Source organism: Oculina patagonica, chromosome 10 (assembly GCF_052425735.1).
Source record: "Oculina patagonica isolate OP01 chromosome 10, crgOcupat, whole genome shotgun sequence".
Lineage (NCBI taxonomy): Eukaryota > Metazoa > Cnidaria > Anthozoa > Scleractinia > Oculinidae > Oculina > Oculina patagonica.
In genome coordinates, this window is record NC_135767.1 from 14,401,530 (window position 1) to 14,413,947 (window position 12,418).

At 36.2% G+C, this 12,418-nt stretch overlaps 3 protein-coding genes across 3 annotated transcripts in view; 2 read left to right on the forward strand and 1 right to left on the reverse strand.

The window, feature by feature from the left end:
• The window catches only part of LOC144629101 (transmembrane protein 121B-like), a 272,095-nt gene that overhangs the window by 139,942 nt on the left and 119,735 nt on the right, over positions 1–12,418 (reverse strand). The gene's annotated exons all lie outside the window — the stretch shown is intronic.
• On the forward strand, positions 4,438–7,958 carry LOC144629128 (melanocortin receptor 4-like). Its single transcript, XM_078487325.1, has 2 exons — positions 4,438–4,530; positions 6,839–7,958. Exon 2 carries the CDS (start codon positions 7,011–7,013, stop codon positions 7,935–7,937), a length of 927 nt encoding a protein of 308 aa, XP_078343451.1. The 5' UTR covers positions 4,438–4,530; positions 6,839–7,010; the 3' UTR covers positions 7,938–7,958.
• Positions 11,446–12,387, forward strand: LOC144628723 (adenosine receptor A3-like). The gene has a single exon (XM_078486850.1). It carries the CDS (start codon positions 11,458–11,460, stop codon positions 12,385–12,387), a length of 930 nt encoding a protein of 309 aa, XP_078342976.1. The 5' UTR covers positions 11,446–11,457.

Consider the following 12,418-nt stretch of genomic DNA (forward strand, 5'->3'; position numbering starts at 1 on the left):
AAGGACACTGTGGCCAGTTTCACTTAAAAAAACTCAAGAGCCTAAAGACATATGGAAACTACGAATGGTGGTCCAATTTTTTTAAAAATCACCATGCAAGTGTACTGAAGCGATAAACAAGTGATATTATTGTGATGCCAACAGGAACTTTAGATCTCAACTTGAAAACGTCAGGCTGAGTTATTCAAGTTTTGTCCTTGTGGACTGGAAAATACCTATAAATTATTATGGCTCCCTCCTTCCTTCAACAACAATTTACTTAATATCTCCATCTTGATGTACTGGGTGCATTTCATGTACGAGAAGACCTATTCGCCAATTTTAGTACTTTTTACCGAAAAGCATTAAAATCCTCGTAACAGTGTCCCTTTAAAATAGCATTGGTCACATATCTTTTTGATAAAAGATATTAAATGAAAAGAATGGGCGCATTTCAAGTTCTTCCGTTTTTTTAGGCGCAGGGTATTTGAGTAGTAATCATATCTAGTTATTAAAATAAAACCTATTTTTCTAATTTCTAATCAGAAATCTCTCTCAATTTTTGCTTCTCGGAAACAGAATATTTGCTTCCGAAAACATTTACAGAAATAAAGAATTTTTAAAAATTATACGGTGAAATAGAACCAGATCTAGAACCCGTTATCGTCACAATACGGTCGAATAAATTAAAAGATTGATCATTTGGTAAAGAAAGCTGGTCTGGATAAATTTTTAAATTCGTTCTTCATGTTAAAATACAAATTTTGGGTTGGATAAAGTTATATGCCATCAAAAGATGCACAATTGAACGGTGTACACTTTTTATATTTTATTTAACTTGAATTAACTGAATTTTCTGTTATCGTACATTATGCGATCACTCATCATAAACAATACATCACACGGACTTAGTTATAGACCAAGTGTTAACCCAGGTAACACTAGAACTAGAACCTTAATGCAGCCTACAGTTCTAAAGAGCAGCCAACAGTTTGTACCGGTGAAAACAGCTGGTTCCAGACGTTCTGCTATTTTTAGTCTATCTCGACCGCTCTGTACTCCACTTCTTTACTAGTCGAACGCCTGTAACGGGCTAACTTGACGAAAAAAACGAAATACATAGATGTTGCTGCCTTATTTCCTTTTCCTCTTTGAGAAAGCTTAAATGAAAAAAAGATAATTTCAATTGCCATAATCCGAAGTAGTGTCAGTGTATTAAGTTAAATTTCCTCGTTGGATACCCTTTAGCTGTTAGGGAATTACTTCTAGACCTCAAGCTTTTCGATGCTTAAAACAAGGTTGTTTGTCAACTCCAGTGTAGATAATGCTGAGCCATCATTTTCTATCACTCGAGAATATGTGCTGAGTCTAAAATTTTGGCTCTGTAAAGTCAACAGGGCAATCGCTGCAGTGTATAGCACCTGAAAGCAATGTAACACAGAAATGATTAATACAAATTATCATGATGGCAAGCTTTTCATAGTTATGTAGAGATAAAGGTCCTTGGGGTACCTTAAAATAAGGGCTCATCATGCACTCCCTCCCTATTTTAATTTTATTTTAATCTAGTTTTCCTTCTTTTAATATTGTTTTTTCGATGCTTGAAAGGCGAAAGAAAAAAATGGTAACCGCTGTGCTTGTAACAAGTTTTAAAAAAAGGAAAGCGAGCCAAAGGGAATCTCTATTTTTTAATATAATGCAAAAAAGGCTAAATAGGCCGATACAGGTTTTTCTTCACTTTACGATGATCAGTGATAGTTTTTGGTACTTTTCTTTCACAGTTGCATCTGCATCTATGTTTATATTAAATAAAAATTCAAAAAAATTCAAAAACGTTATTATTTATAATATATGATCAAAAGATAGCATGCTCATCTCATGAGCAGTATCGAATATGTCTGAAAACGCTATATTTAACGACAGTATATGTTTTGAATAGGCTTCTTTCCATATATTAAAATTCAACTTGGTAGAGTGGACACAAACGAACGAAATGAATAAACATGCTTGTAAAATTTCTTCTGTTTGTGTCCTTTAGGCCTTGCTACCAAGCTTCGTTTGTGCCAAGGCCCAGCCGGCTAAGAGAAACGAAAGGGCTATGGGCTATGGAATCTCGGTCCCATCTGCGAGATCTGGATCGTGTTTAAATAAAGGCAACTTACTTACTTACTTACGAGATTAATCACCAGACGATTTAACCCGACGAAGCTACCCGACGAACCCGACGATCAACCGACATCGTCCCCAGGATCTTTTCGGCGACGAGTCCCAGATAATCAGAAAGGGGGCTGGAAGACCCTAGGGACAATTTAGAAGTTAACACATGTCTTGATGCATAATTAACTTCTGTAGGTAAGTACATGTACATGTACATGTACATGTACACTAACACTATTCTTATCCATGCCCCGCAAGTGAATGGTTTCGAGACGAGTTAATTAAATTTGTAAGAGCTTTAGGATTCAGTTCTACTTTATCTCTACATAACTATGAGAAGCTTGCCAATTTAAGTGTTTATAAATAACTCATTGTAGTTAATTCTAGTTTTTAGTTTTTAATCTTCGAGGTCCTTTTTGAAAACCACTTATGTGTGAAAAAGTCTCCTCATGAAAGATTATTATACTATACGTAGATTGCATTTCAGACGTCTTCTGCGGTCGGAAGACATCTTTTCTTTCTTCGCTCTTCCTGTTACCTAACCTGTTATTCGAATTAAACTTATTTTGGCACATGGGGGCCAACTAGAAAACCCAACGGTTCACTTGGCCACCATTCTCCCACATACATATTTATAATTAAAAAAAAAACAAACATATATAACTGAAAACATAAAAAAAAGTTTGAGTTTTTTTTTTTGTCTTTCTTTGTAACAGCGTTGTCAGGAAATGAATGTTATGTTATGTCACTGTACTCCCGAGAAAAAAAAGAAGTGCAAACAACCTGAGAAGACCGAAGAAATTCAGGCTACCAACCAGGTTCCGGTTAGGCCTGTCCCGATTCTGCTCGGCAACTTTTGAGCAACGTTTGGCGTTTGGAGCAGCTTTTTGCCGTTACAGAAACCTCGAGCAAGTTTTCCTTTTCTGAGCAATTTTTGAACAAAATATTGGTTTAGAGCACATTTCAAGCACGAAAAAGTCAACAATTTCATAGAAAACGTCAATTTATGCGAATTTCTTGAGTGTTTATCAACTTTTGAACACATAACTTGTCACTCGCCAACGTTTTTTTTTTGTTTCTTTGCCTTAAGAGCATCTTTAAATTTCGCCCATATTTGCAAGAACCGTAGCCTGAGTTCATCTCGGCTTTTGATCGCTTATTACTCAAACCATGGCTTAAGTTGTTTAGAGCTCAACAAGGGCCAACAAGGGAACACAGGAAGTCGTTAGATCTAAACAGGAAGAAGTAACAAGTGCATGCAAATATTATGAGCATATTAACTGAATGGGACAGTTCGAGAGCAAAACATTTTCTCTTCCGGTCCGATCTAACTCAATAAGTAGTTGTTTTATCACGTCACTTTCATTAAACTTGATTAATTGTGTAGGCAAGTTGTGAAAACGTCTTTGAGAGTAATCTGAATTGCAGCGCTAAATGAATTGTTTGCGTTTCTGGTGACTAACAGCTTTTTCCAAACAGTCCTCGCGTGATCTCATCTAGCACAACGTACGTCAGTCCGTGGTATTTTTGTTTTTACAAATAGTTCGATTAAACTCGATTAATTAAACTCGATACATTGGCCGTTAAAGATGATTTCCAGTCCGTACTGCGCAGACTCAGGTTTTGTTTTCATTTTTGTTTTGAATTCGTTGAAACGTTGAAACGTTACACTTCGGTGATAGCGTACATGAAGTTTTTTTAGTTCGCCATTACGGATCGTTTCGTTCAAGAATTCACGATGAGCTAAAATGTCCGTTTGAAATACCGTCGAGCTTCTTTTAATCGTTATTATTGTTTTGCAAGGATATCTGGCGTTAATAATGAAGAAAAAGGTCAGTTTTGTCCCGGAATTTTTATTTTTGCTAGTAAACATTCTTCTGTTTGTGAGACTCACAAACATTGCAGGCGGAGATTGCGCAGTACGGACTGGAAATCATCTTTAAAGTTGGGCCGAAAAGGCTCCACTTGCTAAGAACATAAATAAGCTATGTCTAAAAGTACAATTCAGCCTTAACAATACTTACTTGATTTTGACAATGCTAACTTTAAAGATTCCGATTCTATTTTAAATTATTCCGTTTGGCAGAAATATAAAACTGACCCCTTTCTAAACCATTAGTTGTCAAAAATGATGCGGCATCCAATGTCATACATTAGTAAGGAAAGAGTGCGAAAGTCATTTAGTAGAACTAAGTAAATATACGATGAAGACGTATTAAGTGAAATACATCTCATTTCTAAAACGTCCATATATTCCAAAACCACAAATAAACTTCCCATTAATTGCAAACAGCGGCTGCAGGCGAGTCAGTGTTGTTTGTATGAGCTCAGTTGTTGTTAAGCTTTCCCCTACTCGACAAAAGACAAGCTAAGGGATAAATAATCCTCGTTCAGGTAATTCATTCTTTTTTGATGTTGATTCAGCCCTTGTTTGTGAGATAACAAATAAGATTTAGTGGCCCATCTTGCTTAAGCAGTGTTTTTGCGTCAGTCAAGCTGTATAGCATATTAAGTTTTCTTTTTTACTAAAATGGATGCTAACTTTATGTAAAGGTGAGCGAAAGATTATCGAAACATTAAGCAAATTTAAACACTGCGCTTCGTCGGCCGGCTTTTCTTTGCCTATTTAAATTGAAGGGATGAAATTCGGCCCGATTTCTAAAATCTCATTTTCTGGGCCAAATCAAGCCGACAAATCGTATCTTGTAAACCGGCCTTTAGCCGAATCGATCCATGGTGCTGTCTTTGTGAATCGAACATGTCCACGCTTGGCAAATTCTATTTTCGAGCCACAAACGAAGAAGCCTTTTCGGATGATTTTTTCTCAAGATTGAACACTCAAGATGTGTCAGCAATATTGATTGACAGATAAACTCAAGGATTGACAGTATTGGGTATCATTGACGTATACCACAATTCGGTTGAAAAGCATATTCTTATTTGGACGTTTTTCGGCACGGAAGAGTGAGTGTTTTAATGGCATGCAATACAAACAATTTTATCTCGCGCTTAAATGTGAAAATTTGCTCGTTCTAGCAAATCAAAAGGATGGAAAGATATCCTTTATATAGCTTAAGAGTTTTAAAATGAATATATTCAATAACTTGACAGGTCTCAGAAAGCCAGCAAACTAAGTTTTCACATATTTTTTCTGGAAGTAGTTTATTAATTAGCCAGAAAGCAAAACTCACGGTTTACAGAAACTTCATTTTTAATTTATAAAACAAACCAAGAAGATCGGAGTCTTCAAAAAATAATAATTATAATAGAATAAAATTGACTCAATATGATAAGCACTTCAATCCACCAGTTATTTGCTCAACTGCAGGTCTTTATTAACAAACACTTAGCTTCTTCTTTCAGATATTTACGCAAGAGCAAATTTCACATCTGTTTTGCTTTTTAACGAAGTCATCCTTGACTATTTAGAAATAAATATAAACGAAAAATTAAACGACCTTTTGATGAATTCGGTTGAACACAAAGTGAAGTTATACAAAAAAAATAAGAAAAGTTGCGCTTTAACATGTTTAATTAAATGAAGAATACTTTGTCGGAGAATTTTACTCTCATCGTAAAATATCAATAAATATAATTTGAAATTTGTGTCTTGACGGGAGTTTTTCAAAGTAAAAATGTCTTTTAAAAGCGACTTTGTGTCAGCAACAGCCCACCATCTATATTACAGCCTGTAAAAGAATGGTAAAGCTATTCGCCGAATCGTCGCTTTAAAAGACATTTTTTAACCACAAAAAAGTCCCCTCGAGATGAAAATGTTAATTATATTGATCTATAGAAAATATGGAATTTAAGCAAGTTTCATGTAAATACGTCAGTCGTGTATTCAATGCTAAACAAATACTTTCGTATTTGTTCAACCGCAAGTCTTTTGTTAGCGAACACTTCCTCTTTCAGATCATTAGCACAAGCGCGAGTTCCACTTCTGTATTGGCTATAAAAGAAACAAACCTTGACTATTTAGAAATAAATATAGGCGAAAAATTAAAGGATTTCGATTGTGTGTTCAACTGTACGATTCTTCTTATCGTTCAGAGCATTTCACAGCTAAAACAGCCAAGTTTTCTCCAAGATAGAACATGAATTTGTCAGGTCACTGATAGCTTAATCTACGTTTTTAGTATAAATTAACTTTTTGTCTTATTTCGTGATAACGGTGCCTTGATAACATGGAAAAGTCGTTCGATTTTTGTTTTATTTTTAAAGGCTACATTGTTTGCAAAATAGTTGACTTTTGTGTTTGTACCCTGGTTGCAAGAAGTTTGAAACTCTTAATTCCTATAAGCGATGAGATGAAATCCATCTATTATCTCCCATCCCACCGTCGTATCAATGTAGGTTTAAATACACCTACAAAGAAAAACATTATAACCAACATAGAAACCAACATAGAAACGGTGTTCAATGGACTTTTCCTTGTTATATATTCACTGCCGATACTTTGTATGAATAGAAACTTGAATTGCTGCGAGCTAAAAAGTCGCTAAAGCTTGTAGTGAGAAAAGTGTGATGCCAGTTGACTCACCAGTGCTTCAGAGTCGTCGACCAAAAATTAAACTATCTCTGTACGGCTCTCGGTAGACATATTTTATACACTAGTGCTCGTGTGTTTAAAAACCTGTCCGTTTTATCCCTTGGAAGACGCCTGTTATTTTACATTGACTGTATATTTTCATATCATCAGGAATCATGTGATAACAACCAGTGTTATCACCCGTACGACGAAGCCATAAACGATTGTTGGCCGACATCTTCCTTGCCGACCCTGGGCTTTTAGAAGAGGTTTTTGATAACGACGTCAATGAATATTAACTCTTCTTCTAACTGGTTAGAAAACAACCATTATTAAGAAGGAAATGGCGAATGTAACTGAAGATGGAAACCACACGACAGTCCAACAGTTATTTTGCCCTACAGGTCGATATGGAGTACATCTGAAGATATTGATTTCAGCATTAAATATTCCTCTATGCATTACTGCATTTCTGGGAAATTTACTGATTATTGTTGCTCTTAGAAAGACCTCTTCAGTGAATCTTCGTCCACCGTCCAAATTTCTGTTTGGTTGCCTTGCAAGCACCGATCTCTGCGTGGGTGTTATCACTCAGCCTCTCTATGTTATTTTTTTACTGTCTACAGAACATTCCAAACTTTGTGTTTATGCTTTTTCCTTTAACGTTACCATAGGTGCAGAGTTTTGTGTAGTCTCTTTGTTGACGATGACTGCAATAAGCGTGGACAGACTTCTCGTCTTGTTGTTGGAACTGAGATATCAACAGGTTGTAACCTTGAGAAGAGTACGGGCTCTTGTTGTAACTTTTTGGCTTCTCTGCACAGCTTCTGCATTTATGCTAGCTTACCACCCTTTTATATCTGTAGTTTTTTGTGCCACGGTGTTTATATTATCGATAGCAACCTCAACCTTCAGTTACTCGAAGATTTATCGCATGCTACGTCATCACCAAGCTGATGTACATGTTCATCAAGGACCACCAAACAGAGCAGGAGTTCCACTGAATATAGCTCGATATAGAAAGATAGTGACCATTGCACTGTGGTTACAAATGACATTAGTAGCCTGTTATGTTCCATTTGGTACAGTTGCAATTGTTGAATATTTTGCTGAATTAAGTACGCCATCCGTTGAGCTCACTGGGGCACTTACATTTTCTCTCCTTTTGTTAAACTCAACTCTAAACCCATTTTTGTACTGTTGGAAGATGAGGGAAGTAAGACAAGCTGCAAAGGACACTATCAGACAGTTATGGTGTTTTTCAAGTTAACTGCCTCGAAGACAGTACCACATACTGAACGCAAGCCATTTATAATTCAAACATTTATTCTAAAATATAGCAGCTGTAGTTGTCAAGTAACAAAGACAATACTTTTGTTACATAATTTACTAGAGAGATATGAGACGGCTGGCTTAACGCGTGGTAGTACGCTGGACTCCGCTTCAAGCAGTCTGTGTTCGAGCCCTTGCTGGGGTCATTGTGTTGTGTTCTAGGACAGCTTGAGTTACTTAAGATGGTTTCCGCCGAACATTCGAGCAATACAGGCAAAAATAAAATTACCAAAGAGATCTCATAACATGGTAACAGTTTAAGCACAGCCAACAAAAACCTGCCAAAACTTAAGCTTTAGCTTTGACGTCATGCATACATTACCAGCTCCAAGATGGCGGCGTTTAGTTGTCGAGTTTTGGGAAATGTTTCGTAGCGTTATAGCGCACGTTGGAGGCTGAAATTTTGGCGAATAATATTTCTTTGTATAAACTTTTTATTGGCGTAGAGAAAATAAATGGCCATTCTGGAGTGAACTTCTCCTATAATGAAAAAGAATAACTGAACTTTGACAATTGACCAACGTGTGAAACTCCTCTTGAGAGTATACCACAAAATACTGTAACAAGAATAAGGGTTTTAGGGGAAAGCCTGTATATAGATTTTTTTTGTGGCCTGTTTATGATTTTACAAACTAGATAAAATATGAGCGGGAGATCGGACGCGAATATTTTATTCTACTCAGTGTTAAATAAAAACAATAAATTGAATGCAAAGTTTTGTTATGCGATTCGGTAGAGATCTGTATCAAAAGTTAATGAATACTAATTAGCTGAGCAGGAGTTTGTATCAAAAGTTAATTATATTGTTTAATTTGTATTGGGGTTTACAGTTGTGTACATGTGATCTGAATACTGTGCTGGGATTGTTTTGCATCGTCATGAATAGTTAATAAATTTTACAATTAGAAATAAAGCTTGATCAGTTTCCTGACAGGCAATTCCGGAAGTTACGAATTTAGTTCCGACTTTCCTTCAAGTCATTTTTCCTTATAACAATACTTATTAATGTGTATCAATTTTCATGACAACTCAATTTTAGATTCGAAGAAAAACTACGACAACTTTAAAAATATTGTTGGATTTTTTTATTTTAAATTCCAATGCAATTGTTTATTGAATGTTCACAAGGCTCTATCATTGCTTTAGAGAAAAGTTGATTTTCCAAAGAGAAATAACCTTTCAAGTTATATGCAAAATGGTCAGAGTAAACAAAGACCTTTCTGTTTTTAACGGAAACAAGATGAATAATGCCTTAGTATAGATGCCAAAGCTTTTAAAGTTACGTTAATCATAAACAACAGGTGAGGGGAGTTTAACTTCCTTTTTGTAGAAATTCTGCTTTATGTGGGAGCTGCTACCCGCAAACCGACCGACAGAAATGATGCGTACCATTTAAAATTTAGTTTCTAGTTTGTTTGCTTTTCCTTGATGGGAAACTGGAATTGGAAAAAGGAGAAATAGAAAAATGGTGCAGAATTTTCAACGGTTCGTAACAACCAGAATGAATGAACTACCCAACACCTTGTTTACAATTCCCGAACAAATTGTCGGGAAAACTGCCGTTCTATATTATTTCCAACCAAAATTTTCGGGAGTTTTAGTTAAGTAATAAGCATCCCTGTTCAACGGAAACAGAAAGGTTAATTATACAATTAATCAAAACTCCCACGAAAATGGTGACATAAATATTCAACCTTTCAACTCAAGCTAATCAGAAGCAGCAGGTGCAAGGAATCTCATTTCGTCTTTGTTAAAACTCTGCTACTGTCCTCAGAACTGCTACCAGAAGGAGATCGAGAACTTAAGGTTACAAAACAAATTTAAGGTGATTATTTTTTTTTAAAAAGTCACATGTGAAAAGATGCGTTAAGTAGGATAGAAGATATTCTAGCTAAGAAAAAGTAAGACAGAAATCCCACCAGATGGATCGACGTTTATTATTTAAGAAATACAAAATGGTTCATTTGTTTACATGCATTACCATAAACGTGTGCCAACACGAGACAGGTTTGGGAGGCTGATGTATAAGTTAATATAAGCAAAAAGGGGTTGTTTTCTATTTCTTTTATAAAACGAAGACAGCAAAATGTAATGATGAGTCATTATGACGATTTGACAGATCTCATGTGAAGCGACTTCACAGCCAATCAAAACGTGCGTTTTATGACAAAAGTTTATAAATGTTTTATTATAAAGGCAGATGCTATAAAGTGGTATGCACATAATACGGGGCGACTGAACAACTCTCAACGTACGACAAGGACGAGTACCTTTAATGTGAGTTTTTTTGTAATTTAAAACACCGTCGATGTTTGTGACTCATTTTGCCGAAGAACAAGCTCGGAAAACCGAAAAAAACCCTTTGCGAAATATTATTTTAAATAATTGTGTGCGCCTAAGGCCCTCTTCTAACTAATTAACCAACGGAAAAAAAGACACTTCCAAATTGAGAAGACGGTGTCTTAGAGCATATTGCCCTTAAGTCAAGACTCGGAAGTTTGTGGAGATAATTCTGTCGTTGCCTATAACATAGAAAGGGCGTTTATTAGATTTTTAAATGTCGTCACCAAAAGTATACAAATCTTGCAAAGCGTGCAGTAAATCAGAAGAGCAATATGCTAGTATTAGCTTTAGAGTAAGGGAAGATAATTACCATATGCCTGTACCACCTAAGGCACTTAAACTAGCTCGAGTGGTTACAAAACCGTCCTCAATATATTGACCATTTGCTAGCCCTTTAATAATAATAATAATAATTTAATACTTATTCGGCGCAAATTAGCATGTGAATATGATCAAATGCGCCTACATCAAGTTAATTTAAAACTTAAAAAGAAGAAAAACAAACAAATTTACAAATATTATATGAAGATATATAAGAATACAATTAAAAACTTTCCTAGTATAAAAATCGAAAACTCAAGATTAAAATTAAAACTAAATCTAAAACTAAAATTCGTGGAATTCATGCTAAAAAAGAGGCTCTAGCTGTAACACGCAAATGCTTTCTTGAACAAGTATGCCTTAATTGTTCGTTTAAAAAGATCGTAGCTTTTTATCGATCTTATGTCCGATGGTAATTTATTCCACAGTCCAGGGGCTGCTACTTGAAACGATTTGTCTCCTAGGGTTTTCTTGGTCTTTGCCCTTGATGGCTGCAGCAATAGTTCCTTGCAAGATCGCAGGTTGAATCTTGTTTGGTCTCTGATCATGATCAAGTTACAGATATAAGACGGTGCAACGCCTTTAGATGAATGGGTAATTTTTGCACTGAAACTCTTCTTTCTTACAGCTAGGAAACGCATCTGAAACAATGCCGGACCGAGCCAGGCGTTAAAGAAAAAGGAGTCTTTTGGAGCTTCCTTGTGACATGCGCCGGAGAACTTTGATTGCCCTAACGGAATCAATTGACTCTTGCCACAACTAGTTAGAAGAAACGAACTTTATCTAAAACGAAAATGTTAAATGTAACTGAGAATTTCAACCACACTTCAATTGAAGACTTATTTTGCAAGGTGGATGTGGTCGAAACTCATTTAAAGATCCTTGTTTCAACAATTAATATTCCTCTTTCCATCACTGCATTTATTGGAAATATGCTGATTATAGTTGCTCTTCAAAAGCCATCGCGGTCTCTTCATCCGCCATCAAAACTTTTGTTTGGTTGTCTTGCCAGCACCGATCTCTGTGTAGGCCTCATCACACAGCCTCTTCACGTTATATATTTGATGTCTACAGATCATTATTATCTTTGCTACTATGTTGGGATCCTCTCAATTACCATAGGTATAATTTTGGGTGGATTATCTTTGTGTACACTGACTGCAATAAGTGTAGACAGACTTCTCGTGCTAAAGTTGGGGTTAAGATACAAACAGGTTGTAACTTTAAGGAGATCATGGGTGATTGTTCTTATACTTCTTCTTTGTAATACTGCCATTGCAATGACATTTTTTTCCAGCCTTCGCATTACAGCAGCATTCACCGGCGTAGTAGTGGCATTGTGTACGGTAACCGCCACTTTCTGTTACACCAAAATCTACAGTATACTTCGCCATCATCGAACTACAGTGCAAGGACATGTTAAACCAGGACAACCGAACGGAGGTGGAATTCCACGGAATATAGCACGATACAGAAAGACGGTGTCCAGTGCATTGTGGGTGCAGCTAACATTAGTGGCTTGTTATCTTCCACATAATATTGTCGTGATTATATTTGCCATTTCTGGATCAGCCACACCATCTTTTGCAATCACGTGGGCTGTAACATTAACTCTGGTTTACTTAAACTCGTCGCTGAATCCGTTTTTGTACTGTTGGAAGATGAGAGAAGTGAGACGAGGAGTGAAGGACACGATCAGAAAGATTTGGCGTTCCTCAAAATAACGGCTTCGTAGAGTATAACATCTATTGCAGG